This window comes from Chironomus tepperi, unplaced genomic scaffold (assembly GCF_022539635.2).
Source record: "Chironomus tepperi strain 1889 unplaced genomic scaffold, CSIRO-AGI_Ctep_v1 contig_310, whole genome shotgun sequence".
Classification (NCBI taxonomy): Eukaryota; Metazoa; Arthropoda; class Insecta; order Diptera; family Chironomidae; genus Chironomus; species Chironomus tepperi.
The window spans coordinates 39,372-66,301 of NW_027226432.1; the positions used below are offsets into that span (position 1 = coordinate 39,372).

At 33.7% G+C, this 26,930-nt stretch overlaps 1 protein-coding gene across 1 annotated transcript in view; it reads left to right on the plus strand.

Annotated features, from left to right (window-relative positions):
- Positions 1–381: 381 nt before the first annotated feature.
- The window catches only part of Tsp2A (tetraspanin 2A), a 42,476-nt gene continuing 15,927 nt past the window's right edge, over positions 382–26,930 (plus strand). The window contains exon 1 of the mRNA XM_070643478.1: positions 382–714. Within this exon, the coding sequence (XP_070499579.1) occupies positions 610–714 (105 nt within the window). The 5' untranslated portion in view covers positions 382–609. The remainder of the gene's footprint in view (positions 715–26,930) is intronic.

Sequence of the window (26,930 nt, forward strand, 5' to 3'; positions counted from 1 at the left end):
ACACACAGCTTATGGTTAACTAGCGTGTCGCGATACACAGGTTGACCATCATTGCTTCAATTCACAATAATTCAAATTTGCGTGTCCCTAACATTGATCCAAACTCTGAAATCAACCCGTCAACGATGCAAATACCTTCCACAAATCTCTTTCATTCCAACCCAGCAATTCGTAATCATTTATTAATTTCTAGTCACATACGCGTGTCTGTATATGAACCTGTAACTTAACGCTATCTTCTATAACACACATATTTTCTATTTTAAATACACACATGTGAAATAACTTGTGATAAGATAAGATAAGAGCTAGGGCGAGGCACCGATAAGGTGTAATGAAGTTCGTAATCAGCAAAAATTTCCTCAGTTTTCGTATAATTTTCAGTCATAGCAGTTTAAAATTCGAGAATCGAGAAGAAAAGCTTTTTAATTGAAATAAAAAAAAATTTGCATATTTGAGTGAATAATTGATTGTTTGCCATATATCGGAACTGAATATATTTTGGAGTAAGCACAAAAACTAAAAGTAAACACTTCCAAAAAAAGGCATTGTTTTAAGTGAACAAACAATTAAAATTAAATTTATACATAAAAAAAAATAAAATAAAAAATGGATTCACGAAAAATTGACACAAGAGGAGAAAGTGCAGCTCGTCTAGCGAGGAATATTGCATGTGTTAAATATACGCTTTTTTGCTTCAATATAGTTGCATGGGTATGTCAAAAATGAATAAAAACTCTATTGTATTATTTTACTATCCCGATCGGCACACGTTTTTCATGGCAGTCAAATGGCAGGCACACAGTAGCCAGACTACAATATATAGCCAAATAGTGGCTATATTCTAGCCAGATAGTGGCTATAATACAGTCAGATAATGGTTATATTGCAGGCAGAATGTGACTACATTGCAGCCAGATAGAGACTTCATAACAGCCATATAGTGGCTTCATTACAGCCAGATAGTGGCTACATTACAGCCAGATAGTGACTTAATTGCAGCCAGATAGTGGCTTCATTACAGCCACATAGTGGCTAAATTACAGCCATATAGTGGTTCCAATGCAGCCATAGAGTGGCTCCAATACAGCCATATTGTGGCTGCTTAACAGCCAGATAGTGACTTCATTACATTCAAATTGTGGCTCAATTGCAGCCAGATAGTGGCTTCATTACAGCCAGATAGTGGCTTCATTCAGCCATATAGAGGCTTGATTGCAGCCAGATAGTGACTTAATTGCAGCCAGATAGTGGCTTCATTACAGCCAGATAGTGGCTAAATTACAGCCATATAGTGGTTCCAATGCAGCCATAGAGTGGCTCCAATACAGCCATATTGTGGCTGCTTAACAGCCAGATAGTGACTTCATTACATTCAAATTGTGGCTCAATTGCAGCCAGATAGTGGCTTCATTACAGCCAGATAGTGGCTTCATTCAGCCATATAGAGGCTTGATTGCAGCCTGATAATGACTATAGTTCAGCCAGACAGTGGCTTTATTACAGCCAGATAGTGGCTACATGACAGCCTATATTGCAGCCATATGGTAACTTTTATGGCAATTAACATGAAAATTGCCACTTGACCCCGCCTAATTGACAACCATAAATAATTTGTGCCGATCGGGTATGAACATTTTTTGAATGAGCTTTTTTCAAAGTTTACACAAAACAAGTGGAACTCGAGAATTGCTAGCTATTTTTTTTTACGTTACTGATGATTGTTATGACTGTTATTGAAACAGCGAGGAATTTCATTTGAAATTGATAAGTGATATGAGTGTAATAATTGAAGGAGTGTATTTCACTACACTTTGATATGCTGAAATAAAGCTTCTCATGTAAAATGTATTTGAGGTTTTTTGAATGCACAAAACAATAATGAACTACAATTTTTATGCTGTGTAAATTCATTATTGCTATTTTTACACCAAAATAGCTTTTTTTATGAAGCCATGTAAGCAATACATCAGTAATTTTATACTCAAATTTGAATTTTTGTGCACTTGTAATTGACATGGAAATTAAAATTAAAATGATTTTGATGCAAACTCTCAAGCTCTTCCATTTTCTGGTTTTGGTATTTTGTAGTAAAATTTGAATTTTAAATGCATGAACACTTACCTTTTGGCTATAAATTTAAATTATACACGAATGATTTTTGGTTTTTACTCAATCAACATTTACGGAACTTTTCTGATTTTATTGGGAAATTAGGAAGGTTTTGGCTCTAGAGAATCTTAATTTGATCAGAATCTGAATTTGGAGTGAATAGCCCTAAAAGGGAAATAGACCGGTTTTAGGGACTGTAGTGATACTTGAGTGATACCGTTCTGCACCATGAAAGCATGCTCTTTGCCTGTTAGGGCCTTGTTAGCCTTGTCTGGTCATTTGATTCGGTATGCTTAGGATGTGCACATTTCTGATTTGTCATGGACTGTCTCCTTTTTTTGATCACTCTAAGGCAGGGTCTGATTTGTCGGATAAATCTTAAGGGGATAAACTTGGGACGAACTCTAGTATGACTTTGGAGTTAGAGGTTTGTCCTTAAAACTGGAGTATGTCAAGTTTAAGACGGTTAGAGCCAAACCCCTTCCTCTCCACAGTTCTTCAAATTTCATCCAGAACATAGCCATCCCTATTCCTTAAGCATATCTCATGCAGTTCAAATTTGACATTCAAGTTCCAGTTCTACAAATGATTTTGAAGCGTCTGTTTGCCAAAGATTGAAGTCCACTTTTCATTCATTTCACAGCCTATCCTTCAGATCTCGAATCGCTTCCATATTTTAACCATTATGTAACTTCAGAACGTTCCCTTATGAATCGTTCCTCATGGAAATATCCCTCATGGATAACATCTGCCATCTGATTATCACACTTTTTTTTCCTCAATTTATTCAATATCCGCATTAAAAATTCCCAAAAGGGACTTCCATCAGCAGCAACTTCTGTTGGGAATTAAAAAAATTTCCTTTCCCCTCCAAGAATTTTAAAATTCATCAGTCATAGCACAACTTCTGAATGCTGTTAATTATCTGTATTAGAGACACAACATTAACTAATAAGAGCACCGCTAACAACACAAAGAAAGCATGTCATAGTCAACAAAATTTAGGTCACCTTTTTTTTAAACATGCTAAACATATTTTTCGTCAAAAAATAATTTCAATTATGGAAATTGCGAGGAAAGGAAAGACAAAAAGTTCATTAAAAATTCTACTTCCTATCCATTTAAGGGAGTGGGTGGGCAACCTGTGTGACGCGGCACATTAGTGAAATGTTGCGCAATCTTATATGTTTCGCGACACACCTTGTGTCTTAGTCACGGCACACGGATCATGACATTTCCAAGAATTTTTGCCGCGGCACATAGGTTGCCCAACACTGCATTTTTGAGTCGTCTAAAATTTCACAAACCGTATGCTGTGTGCTGTTAAGGTTGAGGCTTACCACTAAGGTGTGCCATGGAAAATAAAAGGTTGTCCACCCCTGATTTAAGGTAATGGTTAGCAACATGTGTGACACGGCACATGTCAATAATGTATAGAAATGCCAAGAACCGTATAAATTGTGCGGTTTAGATTGAGGCTTACCTTAGGCACACCATTAAGGAGTGCCGTGAAAAAAAGGTTGCCCACCTCTGATTTCAGCACTCGAAGTTTAAAATTACATAAAAATTGAAATTCAAATTCCTAAATTTCCCCCCTTTTTCGCTTACTGTCCCCCGTCTCCATTACCATTAAGGCATTCATGGACAAATAAATCTTCATTAAAAATCTTGAAATAATGGTATTTAAATAGCACTTACTTATTTTATCATGATCATCATCATCATTTTTTTATGACGTACACAAACACATTCATACGCGTTCCTACATATTCAGTGTGTCATAATTATTGCGAAATATGATTTCATTTAAGGTTTAAAACAATTTTTTTATCTGTAAAATACGAAATTATTAAAAAAAGATTGTTGACTAACCTGCCGTTCCCTAGAAAATATACACATATGTACTTGATACAGCTTGAGACACATATACAGTGACAAATATGTTTGCTGATAAGATAAGCTTTGATAGGGTGGGAAAACAAGTCAGAGTGAGGCAAAATTCTTCTTTTTTTTTGTTTGTTTGATGATTTCATTTCTGTGTAAATTCTTTTTTTTACCGTCGTTGACGCTCTCTCTCTCGCATGCCACAGTGCTGCTTGTATGATGGCATTTTTACACCTTTTACACTCGTCTCATTTTTTTTCTTCTTTTTTTGGTGTGCTAGTGTGAATGGATGAACAATTTTATCTTTTATGGCATTGGAAAATAAAGTTGGAAAGCAATTTATACTTTTTTTTTTGAGAAATTGCAAACTTTTTTTTATCGGATTATTCATAAATGACGTCTTAGATGGTTTGGAATGTGTGAGATTAGGGGAAAGCTTCCCATATATTATACTGTGTTTTGCAACACACAACCGTATTTTGCGGCACGGTCCTCTGCTACATACTACTTTGTTACATGACACACTGCTTTCTTGCACACTGTTTTGTTGTGTAACACGCTATTTGGTTGCACACCACACATTTTTTGTGCAACAAAAATCTACTTTGTTGCAAGACATGTTATAATGTTGGACGATACAATCCTTTGTTGCACCACAGTGTTTTTTTTCTGCGGAAAAGACACAAAAGTGTTCTGCGACATTTTAATTTGTTTCTTGATACACTACTAAGTTTCCCAGCACGCTACTACTTTGTTGAAATTTGCTTGTTTTCTGCGGTTCAATAATATGATTTGGTACACTCTGTTTTGTTCCGGGGTACACTTTTTTGTTGATCAACTCTACTCTTTGTTGCCTAACTTACTCCTTTGTTGCATAACATACTATTTTTAACGCAAAACAATACTACTTATTTTACCTCACATTATTGAGTTCTGTGACACTCTGTTATGTTGTGCGACATTTTTCACGGCATACTACTGTGCCGCCTTGTCACGGCAACTACGGAATATACGCGGAGTGCAAATGGTGAATAATTATGTGTCAGACCGGTATGACCGACTAGTGGTAGGAGTCTTATCTAGTGGCAGATTCGTTTTGATGTTACTGACTTCATCCCAGACAGTACCTATCTTGGACCAGATTTTTAGAATTCTCTACGTTATGTCCGCTCCGGGATCTTATAATATAGCCTTAAAAAGTGGCAAATAAGCCAATCAGAAGATCCCTTAGATTCCTAAATTTACATCATTTCCGTATGTCATCTAACATGAAATTGAAAAGAAAAGTTTTATATATGTTTCAAAAAAGAATTTTTATTGGTATTCTCTGGAAAACTTTTTAATGTATAAAATATTACATCTAGTGCTTTATATACGAATCTAATGTTTACGTTTATTAACTAGAAATGAAGATGAACATTTCAAAGTTATGCTGAATTTTATTGGTAATTTTAAAAATATTCAACTTTGTAGATGAGTTTCTAGTTCCATTTTGAGGATATGAGAGGTGCTTTACTTTGTTTGGGTTACTTCCTATGATGCACAGCTATGAATGGAATGTCATTAAATGAGTGACTCATAAATGACGCATCTAATCAAGCATGTTATGTGATTTCATCATTTCAATCTAACCGACAGCTTTGTCTAACTAATCAAGGATATCCGATAGTCCAAACTGTCTAAAATCCACAGCTTCAGTTCCAATTTTCAAAAAACAATAAACTTCTCATCAAATTTTTTTCCATGTCATCCTCTTAACTCCATCTCCAATCTCAAAAACTCATTAGCTGTCCTGAATAAAAAAAAAATGACATCCAGCATATCCCACACGTGTTTCATTCATCGAGATTAAATGGAATTTGTATTTTCTGCAATTTCATTTCGTTAATGTTGCTTGCTTTACCTGAATAAAAGTGAGAGAGTGAGAGAATGAAGGAAGAGAAGAGAAAAAACGCAAAAAAGTAAATAATTTTTATACATGTTATATCTTTATATGAAATAAGCCAAGCATATTCCCCACAGGATATCATTTACGTGAGCGTAAGCTCGATTTGACGTTGAAATGAGAACGGAGAGGAAGAAAAATGCTGTTAGGATGGGGTCATTTGGTTGTTATGTCTAGGAATTAAGGCAGTGGTGAGAAAGCTTTTTTTCTGTGGCATGCCTTGGTTGTAGACATCGTCTAAAAGCGCACTAGGTATTCGTTTCATGACATTTCAAAGAAGTTTAAGAGTTTAATGTGCCGAAGCACATTGGTTGCTCACTACTGGATTAAGGGGTTTGCATATCGATGTTGATAACTTTGGGTTAAAGGGGGTTAGGCTTTTTTAGATCAAAAACTTCAAAATTATATTTTTGGAGAAAATTTAAGGAAGGAGGTTGGAACCATGTCAAAGTAGGAGGGGGGAGGAGTTGAATGAGAGGATAAAGGAGTTGCAAGAATGAGGAGAAGGGTTTCAAGAGATGGTATAGGGGTTGCAACAGTGGAGATAGGGGTTACAAGAGAGTTGGAGAGGTATGCAAGAGAGAGGGTAAGGATTGCAAGAAAGAGGGTAGAAGGGTTGTAAGATAGGAAGAAGGGGTTGCAATATTGGGTAAATGGCATGCAATAAAGGAGAAAGGGGTTGCAATAGAGGGAAGAGAAGATGCAAGAGAGGTGGGAGGAGTTGCAAAAGAAGGGATTGTGGTTTCCAAAATTCTAAAACTCTCTCCCCCAAAAATTTTCGAGTTCGAAACAAAAAAGTTCTGACTAAGCGCCTAGGGAAAAAGTAGAGGGAATTGATGTATTTTCCCAAATTCAGAGAAGAGGGTGGGGTAGGGTGAGTGGGATCATATTGAAAAAGTCAAGGAACCAATTGATGTGTATGATCTTAATAAAGGGGCTTAGTCAGGGTGGGTCCAAATGTATAAAATCCTATAAACTTCTAGTAGACGTCATTTATAAACTCCCCCCAAAAAATATTCTTTTTTATCTATTTAGGACTGAATTTATATTTATAATTATGATGACGATACCATCGGGAAAGAAATGGTGGATCAAATTTATGTGATATTTTGCCCTTTCTCACTCTCTCTCATTCACGGTCTCATCTTCCATATTCACCTCTCTCGGTGTATCTCTATCTCATCCACAACAGCATAACAGCAGAAATAAATGAAGAAAATTATGATTACAATTTTCACCCTCAACCGAGAATCAAACGAGTAGCATAAAAAAGTAGCATGATTGTGATATTACCAAACGACCAACAATATCTCTTACTTATGTATTTTTTAGCGCATTTTTGAAACTTGTTTTCAAAAAGGTAGCTTAATAATGCACTTTGTTCGTTCGTTCGTTCGTTCGTTCGTTCGTTCGTTCGGCTGGAACGCGAGATCTCGAAAACTAGACATCGTAGAGAGCTCTGGTTTGTTTTAATAGCTTCGTTCTATCAAGTTATTGGGTTATCGGTCATTTAGAAGTCTCAAATCAAAGCATAAATACTATAATTAACAGTTTTTCATTTTCATATATAACAACAACAAAAACAACAACACGTTTTTTCATTGTTTTACAGTGTTTTTCAATGTTTGTCGATGTTTTAACAGTGTTTACTGAACAATGTTTGAATTTTTTTGACCGTTATGAGGTTTGAATTATGAAAATCCGTTAAATGATGAAGTTCTTAAATTTGTGGAAGTTTTATATGGATCTTGTCTTTAAGATCTGGAAGTGACCTGGATCTTACTGGATCATGTGTTTTAGTTCTGGAAGTGAACTGGATCTTACTGGATCTTGTATTTTAGTTCTGGAAGTGACCTGGATCTTAATGGATCTTGGTTTTTAGGTCTGGAAGTGACCTGGATCTTGGTTTTTAGGTCTAGAAGTGACCTGGAACTTACTGGATCTTGATTTTTAGGTCTGGAAGTGACTTGTTAATCAATTCCTGATCGCTGGGACAAAAATGCGCTTAAGTCCCTCGATCAATAACACGAGGACTTTTGTAATTTTTTTCTTACATCATCATCGCTGCTTTTCATTTTCATTGTCATTGTCGACTCCTCATGCTGAAGATGACGGTGGAATGATGAAGGAAACATGATTGTTCTCATTAAATGATAATGTGACACATTAAGATATAATGTGTCCTTCCTAAAACTCCCGAAAAAAAAACGAAAATATCAAATTTCCTTTTCGAGGATATTAATTTTTTTTGTGCTATGCTGTGCTATGTCATATCTGGCTCAAGAATTTACTTTTTTTTTGTGACGATGAAGATTTTTCTTCTTTTTTTGTTGGCAAAAGGTCATGTAAAGACTTTGAGTCTAGAATTAATGTCGATTTTATTTTGACACTTTTTTAAAGTACATTTTCATTTGATTCTTGATATGGACATACTTTAACATGATAAACACTCAACTCGGCTTTGTCATGGAAAGAATGACAGAATTTGAGTTGATTTTGGGGTTTGGGATGAGATGTCTGGTGATGGTCCATTAACTGGATGTTCTGGAAGCTGATTTCTATACTGTCTTACAGTCAAATATTTATGACTGCTCAAATCTACTTAGAAGCAAGTCTTAACAAGATAAGAGAAGAATTGCACCTAAGAACTTCAAATTCTGATTTACATCTTCTTAGTCAGTGTTGACCAAACTGCGTGCTACGGCACATTAGTGTCTCATCGAGATTGTTTCTAAATGCCATGAACTGTAATTTGGTTGCAGTTTCCTAAAGTCCTGCAATTTTCAGCCATATACTCTAAGTCTGTGCTGTCCAACTTTATGTCACTAGTGTGTCGCGGCACAAAACAACACTAGTGTGTCGCGGAACAAAGCAACAATAGTATTTCACGATACAAAGTATCACTAGTGTGTCGCGGCACAAAGCAGCACTGGTGTGTCGTGGCACAAAGCATCACTAGTGTGTCGCGGCACAAAGCAACACTAGTGTGTCGTGGCACACAGTTTAGATAATGCAATAAGTCATTCTTGTCTACTTTATGTTACGGTACACATTGGTGGAAAGCCACAACTAAAATCACACACGACATGCGATTGATGATGATTTTTATTAATTTCGGTGACACACAAGTTGCGCGACACACGACTGTGTTATGCGACACACAAATGTGTTGTGTGACACTAGTATATCGCGGCACACATATAGAGCATTGAAGTAACACGCGTTGCATCGAATTTGAACAGAATATCTCATAAATCTGTTCTAAACAGTAACCACTTAGTCATCCTCATCAGTAAACTAATCAAAATGAACAATCTCTTCATATGTTAAGGTTAGCCAACCTCTAAATAATCAAATATCAAACCATATGCCATTCGGGTTGATCATTAAGAATCGAAACTAACAAAAACAATTATTTCTCCATCACCTAAATCACCTTAGCCATTACAGTACCACAAATAATACTCAATAGTGCTTATACAGCTTACAGGATTTTCCACTTTTCATCTCCTATCCATCAATTTTGCCACCATTAGAAAAAAACTTTCTTGTTACGTGAAATACCATAAAAAAATTTTTTTGAAGCACATCTAGTTACAACCATGCTTGTTAAATAATGATTTTGTCAGCTGCTGACTGTCACATTTACTACCATTGTCAGTTATTGAAATTGCAATGTAATGTTAGTTACTGTGTTGCATTTCCACGTCAGCAAAAAAGGAGGAAAATTCTCGTCTTGCAACATGTGGTTTTTCATGAGAATCTAAGCAGTTCCAATTGGATACAGTTAAAGTGAAATACGAGCTTTAATGATTTTTTTTTTTATTTTTTTCTTTAAATTTATTTCAATTTCATCTATTAAGGCGGATAAAATGCAAGGAAGGTATTGATGCGTGCTCTACGTGATGAGAACGATTTCGTTCCTTTTCTTCATAAATTTTCAGACATGGCCATTTGAAGGCACATTTAGAGGCACATGGGAAATTGAACAAGTCTTTTAATAGAAAAAAAGAAAAATAAAGCAATAAAAAGGAAGCAAGTGAGATGATTGAAAAGGTTAATGGCAAAGGTATTGACTGTAAACATTTAAGTAGGAATGAGGGGCAAGCAGAGCAATTGAGTTCTTGAAATTGGAACTGAAAAAATGAAGTTTCGAAAATTAACGGTAAAAATATTTTTGAAAAATAACGGTAATTTTAATTTTTGAAAATTTAACAATTCCCAATATTTTGAACTTTGATGGACAAACCGAAAAGTACCTTAACCCTTCAACTTCCAAAGCCTGTTCATTCTACAGGAAGTATAATTTTTTAATAATAAAATTCGATAATAAAGAGTCAATGATATGGAAGTAAGTAGGGGATTAAAAAAGGGAACCTGAACTCTATCAAATGCACAACACGAAAACATTTTCCCTCCTCTATTTTCTTTCCACCTTCCATCATGTTGATTGATGAAACTACCTGACGTATGTCACATACATTCGTCATCCCAGCATCCGTCGACTTCCTATATTTGACTTTATTACAACGCACTTGGCCCCCAAAAGCATCATCTGAAGTCACCTTATCCATTAACGCTATAGCTAACTTTTGCGTGCGTTCTTATCAATTTCGACTTCTTCTTATTATTCTTATTACACTTCTTTCCACAACCATCCCGTACCCATTGTCATCATCATTATATAAAATCTTCATGACTTTCTTGTGTATTAAAAAAGTTTGTTTGAAAATTTAACTTCTGGTTTTTTCCATTTTCATTCTTCTGCCTTCTTTTTTTGATGTACAGATTCAATTATCCGTAGAACTCATTATTACGCACCCCTGTAGATTTAAGAGAGTATTATCGTTTTAGGAATAACAATTTTCAAAGTGTATTGGATTTCTCGCAACATTATGAAACGAAGAAGTTTCATCTTTTGTTGTTGTTGGATCGTGTAGTGGCTGGGGATGTTGAGGGGGAAATAAGAAGCGTTTGCCGCTGTTTGATCTAGTTTATGTTGGTACTCTATAATATTTCTTGTTCTGCTTGGTTGATGCTGTGACTTTTAATGTTTTTGAGTTTCTGATGCTGGCATTGTGTGTGCGTGTGATGTAGGAATGTGACTGGATGGAATTGAAAATTTCTATTATTTCCATTTTCTTTGGTCAAGTTCAAAAATTGAACCTTAATTTTGTAGAGATTTCAAAATTTAACTGTTTTTGTAGATTTAAATAGATTTCAAGCTCAAAAATTGAACCTGAATTTTGTAGAGATTTCAAAATTTAACGGTTTTTATAGATTTTTAATAGAGTTCAAGTCCAAAAATTGAACCTTAGTTTTGTAGAGATTTCAAAATTTAACGGTTTCTGTAGCTGTGGCTTTACTTCCATCCCAAACTCGATCAAATTGCACCTCACAATTTAAAATCCATTAAAAGATGAGCAAAAACTGTCAATTATTTTCCCCATGGCTTACTTCCCATATGGACTTAAAATTCCTATTTTTTCAACCGTTCGATCCAAATCACCTTTGAAAAATGAACGGTGGAATCAAAAACGATATGCCAAAAAAAAACCCTTTTCAAGTACATAAAAAGTATTGTCAATTGACATTCACCTTAAGGATTTATATCCCATTAAAAATTTGACAAATTGATCATTTTCTGTATCATCATACGTGAATGTCCCGAGTGACACAAGTGAAAATGGTACCGTATGGCTGCCAAAAATAGGCAGCTTCCATTTGGTGTTTATAAAAGAGGTTCAGCGGAGCCTTAAAAGCATTTGTGTCTCTCGGTCTGAAAATCTCAACATTTAAAGCCAACATACATTTAGTGGGCACAAAATGGAAACACCGAAAACCAATTAAGAAGCATGAACAACTTATTGGTACGAGGGGGAAAAAAAGGAAAAGTTTTTTTTTTAATGTGTCATTTACGTTGTTGTTTCAATATTTCAAGTTGAAGGCCGAAAGTTTTCGCTCGAAAGGATCTTTTTCTCCGTAATTTGAAAAGATTTGTCCTGTGTATTTGCGTCGGAATGTACAACAAAGCATAGAAAAAGAGATTTTTGACAAAAAATTGGCGACGGTAAAGGAACAATAATAAAAAATGGTCAAATCGTCTTTTCAAGCTCTACTAAATTACCTTTAGTCATTCTTTCTCGCTTTGCTCTTGACATGAAAGGTCTCGCATGAACAGCCAATTTCATTCGAGTTGATTTAATCTAATTTCAAATGCAGAAAATCAAAATTGTGTTAGAAAATAAAAAGCATTTCCAACTCATTTCATTCCCGAGGAGCACAGATTTGAGATAGGGTTTTTTATTTATCCACAAATAGAATAGAAATAAGCAGTTTTGTGGATAATTACTGTTTTAGAAAAACCGTTAAAAATTTGAATTTTTTCAATGCTAACTTCAAGTTATACAAAATTTTGTTTACATTCGAAAAAATTCAAAGTTTGTCGATTTTAATTAATTTAAGCAGTTAAAAGGCATATTAAAAGGTAATTTCACATCATTCCATCCTCAAGTATAGCAACAGAATTAGTCAAAATCAACAAAAACATCCCAACATCTCAAAATAGTGATAAAATCCAAAAATTCAAAGTAATTCAATTTCTTCATTTAAAAATCCAATTCCAATTCCAAAATACGTCAACAAGTCGGTCATATCCATCCCGGTACAAAAATACAATCTCGTCTACAGACCATACTAGAACATGACGACTTGAAAATAAATTTCAATCGTGATATCAACAATGGTGCTGTTCATACTCCTAAGTTTCACATAATTCTAATGCCATACAGCAAAAAAAGATACAGCAACATAACCAATTCGTACAGCACACAAAATCCCCCATAACCCACAAAACAAGAAAAGACTTTTGGCGCCTAAAATCTTCAAATCTACATGCCTGTGTGACTTGATGATAGACATACGTATGATTCTCATACATAGAAAATTATTATTGTAGTTCCAGTTCAAATACACATATTTTTTCCTTTTAAATCGTACACAAAAACTGTGATAGGAAACACATTGAATGAAGGGAAAAAAATGGAAGTAAATGAATTTATGTGAATGAGATCAGCAGCTTTTCTTCCTCATTTGTCTACATCGATTTATGATTTTCTATCTCATTTTCCTTTTCGTTGAATCTCAGTCAATATCTTAAGGATTTTTATCGCGTATAGTGTCAATAAATTTACGATGCCATGTTTATGTCGAAAGGAAACAAAATATATATATTGAGCACAACAGACACTGATATGAGCCAATCCCCATAATCGCGTGTATGGCCTTAACCTAAAGCACAGCATGTATACAACAAATTTGAACGTACAGGCTCATCCCTGGAAATCGATTTGATTCTCGTTTTTTGTGTGCTATGCCAAGCTCTTATTGGCATAGCTTCCCTTTCTATTTCAATTAAATATTGAGATCCGCAATGAACTGTGCATGTATTTGGGGAGGAAAAAAAGATTTAAGTAAAATTATTGTTATTTATTGGAAGCTGGCTTGATGTTTGGGATTTGATGAATATGAAGTGTTGATCTGACGGAAAAAGTAATAATTCGAATATTGAATCTCGAGTAGGACTCGAACCTATATCCTATACATTCCCGAAATTCCGGTCCTGGAAGAATTCCCGTACTGAAGAAGTCCCGTACTGGTCATGAGATCGAGAAAGCATACTTTGCACTAAAATTTCCATTTTGATACTCTTACCACTGAACTAGCGAGGGATATTCGACTATATGCCAAAGTGCCTTATTATACATTTTCTATGTCCTCCTTTACCACTGCACTCGCAATACCGTCCCGGCCATTTTCTTAATCTACCCGAGATACCCTTTTATAGGAATCTAATGGCTGAAAAGGGAGCAGGGTATGTGGTTAAAATGGCCCTGCTAATCCGGGAAATGTATGGCAGAGTGGGATATCCTGAGTAGGTTAAGAAACCGGTTTCAGGAATCCTATTCCAACACTGAGCGGCTCTATTTGGCAGTTATATGAATGCAACACGGATAAAAGAGCTTTGGCAGAGCTTTTAAAGTTCCATGACAGAGACTTCATGTTTTGTGTCGCTCTGGGAAATGCTTAGTCCTTTAGAGGATTCTGTTAGCATCCAGGTAGTTTATGACAAACCTGAACTCATGCTTCTCGAAAGTAAGTCTTTCAATACTAGATCCAAATTAGAATTTTGATAAGCTAACCTTAAATCTACAGTCTATCTTCCGTCCATTCTTTTGTGCAGTTCCACTAATTCCCAACCAAAATATCAAGCCGACTTCACAAAAATCCCAAAACAATTTCATCTTTATTATTTTTTAATTATTTGCGCCTTTTCCCACTTCAACTTAAGGATCCTTGAGTTTTCTTAATCGTCTTATGTCTTCTTTTAAAATGCCAAATGAACTTTTATCCCCAATTTATAATGCAAGGAACAAAAACTTTCAATTAAATATAAAAGAGAAATAAAGGCGATGAAAAGGCTTCTTATAAAATTATTTTATGATCATGAACGGAACTAAGTAGAAGTTTATTTTCCATTTTTGCTGAAAGATAATTCAATTATCGGATATGAAAAGGAAGAAAGCACAAGAAAATTGATGATGAGGACGAAAAAACGAATTGAATCATCGCTTTTTTTTTGTGGCTAATCCAACAATCGCCGACAGCAATATTCAGGTGAAATTTCATCCATTGACCAAATTCAATCTAGCTTGAGGCAGATAAAATATTACAATTATCATCATCAGCATCATCAACATTACAATTTGATAAGGATTAATAAAAAAAAATAGTTTTTTTCCCACTCGTGGCATGACATGCAATGGATGTAAGCATTTTATATCGATTTTTTATTTTTCTCTATGGTTGGGAGATTTTCGTTGAATAAAATGGAATGTTGTTTTCACTTTGTTCTGTTGTCTGCTTTATCATCCAGATTAGTTCCATCGTGTTCCATTATGTACTCCAATGTGACACAACAAAAGGATTAATTTCTATCTATAACAGTGAATTGTTTTGTCATGGGAGAGATTTTTTGCAAAACTATGAGATATTTACATACTTTATTATGAGAATTGCTTCGATAAATCTGCTCTTGTTGTTTCTATTGTTGTAGAAGATATAAAACTTCTTGATTGTTGTAAATTTATAAAGTTTTGGATTGATAATGTGACGATATTTACGATATACCTGATGCAGTTTATGTGGATTTATTGTATGAGCTTACTTTGAGATCTGGGGAATTGAACTTGATGTTTTTGTTTGGATAAATTGTTGCGATTTGTTTAGTTTTGTTGATTGAACTTCAAAGTTGTTCTTTATGATCAAAATTTTGAATTTTCGTTCAAATTCTGAATTTTAATTTGATTTTTGATCAAATTTATGAGCTGAATTTGAATTTTTGGTTAAATTTTGAACTTAAATTTGAATTTTTGATCAAATTTTGAACATTTGATTTGAATTTTACGTTCAAATTTTGAACCTGAATTTGAGTTTTTAAACAAATTTTGAACTTGAATTTGAATTTTTGTTCAAAATTTGAATTTTAATTTGAACTTTTCGTTCAAATTTTGAACTTGAATTTGAATTTTTGTTCGAATTTTAAAGTTGAATTTGAATTTTTGTTCAAATTTTAAACTTTAGCTTGATTTATTATCTAAAAACTCAACTCTATACACAAACGAGAGAACAAATGAATGCTTTTGCCCGTACCTTCACATAAAGCTTCTCTTTGAAAATTGACATGAATATCCTAAGGTGCTTAAATTCAACAGCATTCGTGTACCTTTATTTAATTGAACAATCCCAGCCTACAAATTAATGCAAAATACCTTCATCATTTATTTCCCCCCAACAAACCGTCACAAAAATATTCGTCGCCCATAGCTTAACGTGATTTTTAAACTTGCGAGCATGCAACAACAATAGTAGAAAAATTTCCATTCACAATTTTTTTTCTATTTATAAAAGATCGGTCGACTGTCATCATCATTTTTGAAATAATCCCTCCAATCTGAAATCCAATTTTATTTGTCATTGGGAAAGAAAAAATTGCCCTTCTTTCGCACACACAACAAATATCTCGACATTGATGCTTTTTCGTTTGTTCCACTTCTTTTCTCCTCCTTTATGTTTGCAACACACAGAAAAAAAATGGAAGTTCAAGCATGAAAAAATATAGTTTTTTCATCTTATATCACAGATCCTTCTGTGATTTTTATTTTATTTTTCATCTCTTCCTTCTCGTTGCCTTTAAGGCGACTTCAATATAATTGAACGACATTCACAAAAAAAAGAGAATGTATAAAAGTCGAGGGCGAGGACATAAGAAAAGCAAAAATCATTGTTGGGGATACTTTTTATTTGATATACCAACCGTAAAATGTTACATAGCAACCATACCACACGAATTTGAATTAAAATGACAATGACAACCGACCACAAATTTTCTTGATGATATTCTTACTATTTCAGCTGATGCTTTTACCTAGGATGGAATGAAATATCTTTGCGAATCTCCTTCATTTCATTTCGTTCTTTTTGAATGCTGTAGATGAAAATCTTGTTGTTGTTTATGATCCTCGACATATAACAGTCTAGGGATGGGCTCTTGTAGACAAAATTCTGTGAAATTATTTAGAGCATAAAATTCAGATTTTGAATGAATATTCAAGGAATTGCGATTTGTTGGATTTGAATGAATATTCAAAAGATTGTGAACCGTTGGATCTAAATCAATGTCTGCCAATCTTTTCTTAGGCGGATGAATGCATTCTGATGAAAATTGATGACTCTAAAGTCGTTGTTGTAATGTCATGAGCAATTTGTGAATCCTCGTCATATCAGCATCACTCTGTTTAGAGGTTAAATGTGGGAATTGAACCCACGCTCTTGCGGAGTGGAAGAATGTCTGTGCTTCTTATCTGTAGCATAACTTCTCAGCCACAAAGGCTTTATTGTTGCACTGACAGATTCGCCTACATATATATGACTATGATCCATGTTAGCACATGTCAAATTATTGATTCTAGCTTCTAGAATAATGTCAGATTTAAACTGAATTTCGCAACAAGTCAGAGTCAAGTCAGAATGGCCGTAGTAGGGTTTTTCATCGATTAATCGATTTGTGCTGTTCGGAGCTGAAAAAAACTTTAGGCTATTGCATTTATACTTGATATAGTCATATGCATCATTCAGAGCTTAATAGGCTCAGTGGCTTAATTGCGCAGCTTTTCGTTGCTTCAAGGACCTAGCAGTCACAAGTTCGATTCTCAATTGACAATTGTCACTTTTATAATTTCATTATCTCACTCACAAACCATAAAGTTACCCCGCCCAGGCAATAATATGCTGACGGTTATAACCGATAAAAACGAATCAACAAATTTGTCGTTGACGTCGTCATCGTTGTAGCCAGCTTAGAATGAATTGTAGAAAATATAAAGAGAAAATCTTATGACAAAAAGAAATAAGTTTATGTCTCATTCGTTTCGTTTTTCATGCCTTTTTTTTGTTTAAAGTGGCAGTCCGTTTTGTGACGCTCAAGAGGCTCTCTCATGCAACAGCAACACAAAGAAATAGGGAAGGAAATAAGATGAAGAAGTTCGAGAGCGTAAAAAAGAAATTGAATGACAAAGAAAATAAAATTTAAATGATTTCTTCATTTTTATGCGGGAATATAAAAATTTGTGTGGAAGAGGTCATTGTGGGGTTGGTATAGGCACATTTTCCGGAATGCAGACAACAGAGAATGATTTAAAATTAAGGAGCAATCTTTTTTAAAACTGTAATTGAAAGTAACGGTCAATATAAATTTGAAAAAATAACGGTCAAAAGAAATTTAAAAAAAAAATAACGGTCAAAAAATATTTGAAAATTTAAGTTCAAAATCAGTATGATTTGTAGAAAAATCTGAAGATTGGCAGATTGACAGACGGACTGTCGGACAAACAATTAACAGAAACTCCTAAAAATAGGCTAAAAAGTATTTTTAGGATATTAAAATAAGAATCTCAACGGGGATAACGTACAGGAAGTTAAAAAAGAGGGAAAAAAATATTTTTATCTATTGTGCTCAAAGCGTTCTCGTGTTGTTATTATAGTGCTTTTGACATAAATCTAAATATTAAGCATTTTAATAGTGCTGAAAAATAATAATATTAAGGAAAAACTTTTTTTTCCGGATAATTTAGATATATATTTTTATTTTATTCAAACTATAATCAATGGCACCACAAGCTATAAAGGCGTTCTATATTAAATATTACGACCTTTATCAACAAATTTTACTACACGCTGTGTGCTATTTCGATTTTTCACCCTTCTCATCCTCCCCTCTTGTTTGCTTAAGTTTTACACACTTTTTGGCGGCAAAACAAGTGTGGCTATAAAATTATTTTGACTTGTAGGGTTATATTGTGGATAATGTCTTGATTTTAATGGTCTATTAATGAGATATGAAATGCTTTTGGCAAGTTTTGGGTCTTTAGATGCCTTAAAAACATAGGATTCGAGCATTTTGACCTACTGTTCCTTCTGGTTTATTAGTGTCTGATCCAAGAGTCACAATGTCGTCGATAGCAAAGTGCTTCGTCACTAATTAGACATTATGAGAACTTGGAGGTGTCCTGACGATGACAACACAAATCATTAGGTAATCTTGTAGCTCTAGTTCCTATTTTTCGTGACAAACTTCTTGTTCTTGGTCCGTTTCTTAATCCAACGTTGTCCAGACCTTCTATTGCACATTGATCTTGTACATTAAGCATCCAGAATTAGAATTACAACGTTAACCTACTCGATTAGCCCAAATAATGATAACCAGTAACCGATCCAACATCCAACTCCATACCAGACTCACGCCAACTTGGTGCCGGATTTCTGATCAACTAACCAACATTCACCATTCAGTATAGCGTCTATGTCTTGAAAATAACCTTTAATATATCATTAATTTCAATCTTTGAACTTGTTTGCGGCAAGATTTAGGCTATAAAATTTTCTCATAAGCATTCAGAATAAGAATATACATATATAAAAGCTTGTGCGCTAGACGATAAAACACTTTCTGGTAATTTTCATTACTTTTTACGATTCTGATTTCTATCATCACTTTTCTTGGTTGTCCACAAAAATATTTTTGTTTTTGAGTCGTTGAATAGTGAAATTGTCATTCGATGAGAAGTTTTGGATAGAATGAGCATCATGCTTTGTATAGCAGAAGGTCGTTGGGTTACATGAGATTGTAGAACGAGGTTATCCGCTTTATAAGGTTGATCCAAGGTTGTGGATGTAAAATTGATCTAAGAAATCATTGAAAATAACCAAAATTGATAAAAAAAAATGTGATTGAATAGTTTCACACCCTTTGGTGGATTTAGAATCATTTTAGGAGCTTATGCTAGGGTTTTCGGTGGAACAGAAAAAAACCACGTGAAAAAAGTGCGGGAAAATTCAAATTTCCCAAATAACGTCTTTTCCAAGTTTAAATTCGCTCTTCATAAAACCACCCAAAACAACCTCATTACTTGCTAATCCATAAACAATCAGAACTAAATAAATACCAGATTGTTGGTTTATTTTCAAATCCTATTTCTGATAAATGAATTTCCTATTCTCAATTCCTACATGAATAAAAAATATTTATTATCAAAAAGGCTTGAGTTATTTTTCTATTAGTCGAACAAGAGACCGCACAGCAAGCGCAGCAGTAAACCGATGACAAACAGTATTAAATAGGAGAAAAAAGTGCGGAAAATGCTACGGAATAATTGTTTACCGACGAAAAAAACGTAATTAATGGATTTCTTTCATTCCCAAATTTTTTTGTGCTTCCTTTTCGTTTTTCTAGTGAAAAGGAAAAAGGAAAAAGTTTCCTTTTATCAGCAATAGAGAGAGGAAGTTCTATTTGGTTGATGGAAATTCGCCATTTCTTGTATTTTACGCAATTGAATCTTAAAAACTGTAAATGAAATCCTTTTTCGCAAATTTTTGAACAAATTGTCAATTAATAAGACGCTTTGTCCGGTCAGCCGGTCAGCTGCCGTAAAAAACTCATTACTATCACATCAAATAGTCTTAAATCTTGTAATCATTCCTAAATTCGATAATTAATGATTTTAATTTCATTTGTGAACATACCTGAAGTTAGCTACGAATGAAAAATTTCACTCAGAAATTTGAATTTCAAAGAACCGTTATAAAACGTAATTTTCTACATTCTACAGCTTTTTACAGAAAATATTCAAATTTTAGAATACCGTTAAAAAATTTGAATTGAAAAAAACAGTTAATTAATCAATTTCTGATCCCTTGGACAAAAATGCTCTAAAGTCACTCTATAGCAACGAACACTTTTATGATTTTGTCACCATTTTCATCTATCATAAAGGAAGCATGCCTGAAATTTTTCCAAATTTACCTTCACTCACCTTGAACAATTCCACCCTCAAAACCTTCACATCCACAAAACATCATAACTTTAGTCCATTACAACAGCTATCAGTTAGCTGCCAGGATGAATGATGACCTCCACAAAGGATATAGATGATTGTTAAGCTAAATGTTTGAATGACTTGATTGCGTGTTGACTGTAGAGATGACATAATGAGTAATTAATTTGCTGGTTGAATGGATATTTATGAAAGACATAATATCGACTAGTTTGGGGGTAATGAAATGACTCTTGCTGGCAATTTGGGGGTTGTTCGTCAGTGATGTGACTTGGAAAGTGAGTTTTTCTACATTCAGTCTTTCTTTCCGTTCTTAAAATGCTGTAGAATGTCTTCCCGTACCTAAAATTCATTGTTCCAAAGTGTCATTCAGCCCTTGACATAAATCCTCACATCACAGCTGGATCATCCCCAAGGGCAACTTATGTTATATGGAATATTATGCCTTGATTGCCTATGTGCTTAATTTTATTTGATGAAGAGTAAATTAATCATACCGAAGGCATTTGCAAAAGTCAATTAAGGATGATTTAGATGTATGCATATTTGTACAATTAAATTTTGAACTGCATTAATGATCAAATATATATGAAAATTATGTCTGAAAGAAGAAAAACACACAATATTGTAAACAAGTGGTGTAAGTTAGTAAATAATACAGTACTGATGTAGTTCAATGAACGATAATTCATGCAAAGGACAATTTGGCTTTGGGAATATTTACTTATTATGTTAGAGAATAATGAACTTTTGAACGATGGTCAATTGAATTCTTGGAAATTCTACGTCCGTTCCCTGAGCGTAATAAGGTGACATACTTCCTTCGCTGGTCGTGATAATCAATTGTGAATCTACAGAATGTCCACTATGGCTGCATACCATGCTTGTATCCCGTATATAGGAAAGCCTGTACCCCATATGCAGGCAGACCTGCGACGCATATACAAGCAAGCCTGTAGCCCATATACAGATAGTCCTGTACCCTATATACATGCAGTCTTGAACCCTCGTATACAGCCAGGCTTGTACCCCATATACAAGGCAGGGGTGAGAAACATTCAATCGGGCATCAATCAAGACTAACCATAAAGGTGTGCAGCGCAAGATTAAAGATCTCCTCCCACTGCCTTAGAATCTAAAAGTGAACAGTCCTTTTTTAAGCATCAGAATGTAAAAGCTGCTTCCAAAACTTTAACGACTTCAAGACTTGAAGATTATTGATTAGAACATCCCCATAGCTTCTAAATTTTCACAAATAATGCCCATATCTCAATAGTCAATAATTAATAAAAAAAGAACTTCCCACGCCTATAATTTTTCTAAGAATTAAAATGACCAGGAAGCTCCATTAAAAACTTATTTTCGTTCAAAGCTGCCACATGCGTCATTTGTAGATTCATATTTTTCCAACACAAGCTTTATTGACCAGTGGTGGGCAACCTGTGTGCCGTGGCAAAGACTTGATGATTAGAATCGACTGAAATTGGACGCATGCGGTTCCAGGAATTTTTAAATTTTGTTGTCGACACTGTTGGAAAAGAGGCACCTGCTTCAGATAAAAACCTTGCAATTTCTCAGTAATTTGCATGGTTTTATCGTTTTTCTTACAAAACAATACAAATTATTAAGAAATTGTACGGTTTTTCCACCACGAATTGGTAATTTGTATGGTTTTGCACGAAAATCCAAAGAATTTGCACGGTTTTAACCTGTCACAGGTACCTTTTTTGCAACTCTGGCTACAATTGCCTGTTTAGCAAGTCTGGTTGGCGACACAGTAGCGTGTCGCAGCACATATGTTGCCCACCACTGCTTTCTTATTTATTTACTTATTCACTTCTTTTTTTTGTTTCTCAACTCGTGTACAATATAATTAAATCAATAAATAAAATTGAGTTTGAAGGGAAAAAAAGGAACTAAGAATAAAAAAAAAATTGTGTATTTATACAATGTGGCGCGCGTTGTATGAAATGAAAAAAAGGAGAGAAAAAAAAAGATTAAAATGCTGAGATAATGAAAAATAATTCTTGAAGGAATTCCAGCACGAATACAAATTATGACTTTTCACGATTGTAAAGCACAGAAACACGCTCAAATTGCCGCCCTTTTTTCCTCTTTTTTCGCTTGATCCTTTTAACTCACGCAATTTATTGTGTACGTGTATGAATGTAAAGATTTTTCCTTATTTTTTTGTATATATGAAATACAAACTACTCCTTATTTCTGTTCTGTTATACACAACTCTGCGGATACGGTCAACTAGTCACGCTATATAATAACAACAAACAGTATTTTAATTATAGAAATTGGATAATGAGTCAGTGTACTATGAGATCAATGGGAAAGTTTATGGATATAGAAATAAGAGGGTGATGGATAAGTTGGATGAGGAACCTGACATATGTTGAAATGTTAAACGCATTTTTCTTGATTTCATTTGGAAGTTAAATTAAATTGACACCGCACCTTGGTAATAAATCTTCTAGTGGCACGGTGGGTGGACATTTTTAAATAGAAAAAGGATTGGTGAGGCATAAGATATAATTGTATGAATAATTTGAGGTTATAACAATGGAATTTGAAGTAAAAGTCGCAATTTTTGAGGTAAACTTAATTTTCTTTTCAAAAATATTAAGCAGGATAGCTTTTACGCACAAAGTAATGTAGCAATGATGTTACTCACTGTATCCATGTTCCTATTTGGAGTTGAAGTTACATAACAGTCTTTCCATTTGAAAATATTGCTAGCTCTGTCACTTAGTTTGTACAAATTATCTGTCCGTACGTTAATCTGACAATCTTTCATCATTTTTCTACGTCAAGTAGCTTTTGGAGCACGCAGTAGATAATTCTTAAAAGTTGCTTAATTTTAATGAGTTTTCACTCGAAACACAAATTTTCACGCAATTTTCGTTCTTATTGTTTACATTTTTATAAAGTTCAAAATTTGAACCTCAAATTTTTTACTGAAATTTTCAAAATTTAACGGTTTTTTTTTGTAGAATTTTTAAGTAGAATTCAAAATTAACATGTTGTTGTGCATATTCTTGATTGCTTGTGTTCTTTGCAAGCATGTCATTGATTCCTTGATTCTTAGGAATCCTAAGGCGGGATGCCGTCAAATATCCTAATTTTTAATGGTCTCAATATCCAAACAACCTTTTTTATACCCAAATATCACAAACTCTTTCAAAATTTCACAATACGTTTGCTAATCAACCTTTTGGATGTCAACCAAACTTCCTCACAATTTTCATTTAATTACAAACTTTTATTTTCCAAAATAAGAACTTTTTATTTTAAAAGCTTGTCCAATTAAAAGTTCCTTTAGGTTCTTTTGGAAATAATTCATATTTGTAGCTCATTAAAATAATAAAAAAAATAAGGAACAAGAAATTTTTAAAAAATCTTGCTTACATTAGGCACGTAATTAAATTCATCTGCTGTTGCTGATGATTTAATGGTACATTTACTCAATAAATAAACAAAATGTTCAGTAATGTAGGAGCTTAGAAACAAAGAAGTATTAAAATGTTCTAGACGAAAAGTCAAGGTTCTTTTAAATTGATTTTAAAGAGCATAATCAGCTATTGATGATGATTTTTTGAGAATAATCTCGATTTGTAGCTACTTATAAAGTGTAAGAGCCACAGTCACATAAGCTGAAGGACCTGCGATTAAAGAATCTATTGTTTTACATCCTTGACATGCAGCACATAGTTGGATATGAACCAATAGAGAGTTTTACACTATACATGGATTCGTGTACGTCATAGGACATAATGTACCCTCCAGACCTAATGCATGCCTTCACATTGGAATTCTGCCAACTCAGTTTGAAGCTGGATGGAATCGAACCCCCTTTCTGAACTGTTACGTAATTTCCAATCGTTCCTTTTTACAATTTCATGAATAGCATTACACAGTACCTTATTTACAATCATTAAAATTCCATCCATACTCCAACCAATTTCGAAAAATTAAGTCACTAAAAGTTTATTCTGTTTTTTTTTTCTATATTAAACAATAACAATTTCCAATGTCAACAAGACTAATTAAATCCATAAACACATACCCTTTTTAAATTGTGCACTTAAAAAACAAAGTTACGTGACATTCTTGGGAATTGAAAATTGGCACTTTAACTGCTCCTTGTATTCCTCTCTTTAAAAATTTCATGCGTATTACAAGCTTTACAAGTTAACATATAAAACTTTTTTTTTATGTCTTCAACTTTTCACTTTGAAAATAAAAAAATTAAAATTTATTTATGAAATTCTTTTGAAATTAAAAGTTGTGCTGTTTATGAGGGAAGCATAACAGAGAGGATGGAGGAAGTTAAATAATAATTATAATTTTTAACGACTTTTTAAAAGTTTCATTTGTTTTTTTCGAGAAAAACCCGATCGACACAAGTTTTTACATGGAAGTCAAATGGCAGCAAGATTAGGCTACAGGTCAGCCAGATAATGGCAGCATGTCAGCCAGATAGTGGCAGCATGTCAGCCAGATAGTGACAGTATGTCAATCAGATAGTGACAGCATGTCAGCCAGATAGTGACAGCATGTCAGCCAGATAGTGACAACATATCAGCCAGATAGTGGCAGCATGTCAGCCAGATAGTGGCAGCATGTCAGCCAGATAGTGACAGTATGTCAGCCAGATAGTGGCAACATGTCAGCCAGATAATGGCCACATGTCAGCCAGATAGTGGCAAAATGTCGGCCAGATGAATGGCAGATCATGTCATGCGGCAGCATTTTGACTCCCACAAATAATTGTGTGTCGATCGGGAAAGGTTTAAAAAAAATTTCATTTTTCTAACATTTTTTGATTGTAGGAACATAAAAAAAGAAATATTAACATCATTATGTACTAAAAAGGGTTCTAAGTCATGAAATTTATTCACAGTCAGTTCCTTCTTCTTTGTTCTCTAGACGATGATTCTTCTCTTTTTATTTTCTCATCGTTCGGTCAATTTCATGAATTTTTACTCGTTTCTCCATTGACTGCATGTGTTATTTTTTTTTCTTTAAGTTATGAGCTCAACATATTGCCTGCAGCATCCTGTTAGTCATTCAAAGAATGCTTAATGCAAATTGAATGTTTTATTGATTTAGTGAAGTTAATTTAGAATTCTTTGTAAAGATGGATGTAAAAGGCTATGGCAAGATGATGTAATGTTGGATGTGTCTGGCAAATTAAATCTCAATTTTCTTTACAAATTTAATGAATAGGATAAATTGCAATTTAAACATGATGAAAGTAAATCTTCAGCCACAAATACCAAAATAACATTAATTTTCTAAATCTGTTTGATTGAATTTTGGAGTCTTTAGAGAATTTTGAGTTGATTTTATTGAATGAGATGTATTGATGGATTGATATTGAGTTCAAAGTTGAGTCAATGTAATTTTAAGTTCAAAAATTTCCTTAAAGAATCAAAAAATTCCTTCAAAGTTTTTGAACTCTCTAAAAAGTTTCATAATTCTCTACAAAAGTTCAAAATTTTCTACAAAAGTTCAAAAATTCTCTACAAAAATTCAAAAAATTTCAAAAACTTCGTTAAAAGTTCAAGAAATCTGAAAAAGTTCAAAAAGTTTCTTAAAAATTCTAAACGTTCGATAAAAATTTTAAAAATCAAAATCTTTACAGTTCAAAATGATCAATTAAAGTTCAAACCTTACTTAAAAGCTCTAAAAACTCGTTAAAGTTCAAAAGCTTTTAATTTGTTGATGAAGGTTTAATTTTTTTGTTCAAAACTCTCCAAAACAGTTAAAATCTCAATTAAATAATTATAAATTGAATTTTAATGACAAAACTTTTTGAAGTAATTCCATTCATTTCACTTAAAATGAATAATTGATGCATTAGCATACAAAGGAAAATAAGTGAAAATCGGAAATTAACTTAAATTCCTTTTCTTTTCCACCTTTTTAAAACAATGAGTTCCTTGACACCTATAAAAGCTAAAACTCCCACAAGTTTTACTATATATGCACAATTTTCTTTTTATAAATCCAATAAAAATTAATGCTGACTTTACACCTACACTTGAACATCCTCCTGATTCTCATAATACTCTTATATGCACTCGAATTGCAATGCAGCAATAACAGAAAAAAAAGTCAGACTTTTTATTTTTATTTCTGTTCTTGAATTGTGCATTGATGTATTCTGCAATCGTTTCTTGAGGAAGGTTATGAGCACTCAAAATACAATGAAAATATTGTTTTCTCTTGAATAGTTTTGCTAATGCTCGAGGCAGTGCAGCATAGTAGTTTTGAATGAATTCGTTCGATTTTGATGTGCTTTTAGGGACAAGTTAATAACTTTAAGATCTTTTAAAGCTTTAATATATTGAAAGCAATTTCAAATATTTTATGACCGTTAATTTTTAAAAATTTTCTTCCGATCATGAACTTCCGCGTGGAACAGGGAAGGTACTTATTAGGTTTTTCATAGTTTGGAAATTCCGTAACGGAATTCAGAATACTCTAGATCAGCTGTGGGCAACCTGTTTGCTTCTTACAAAATT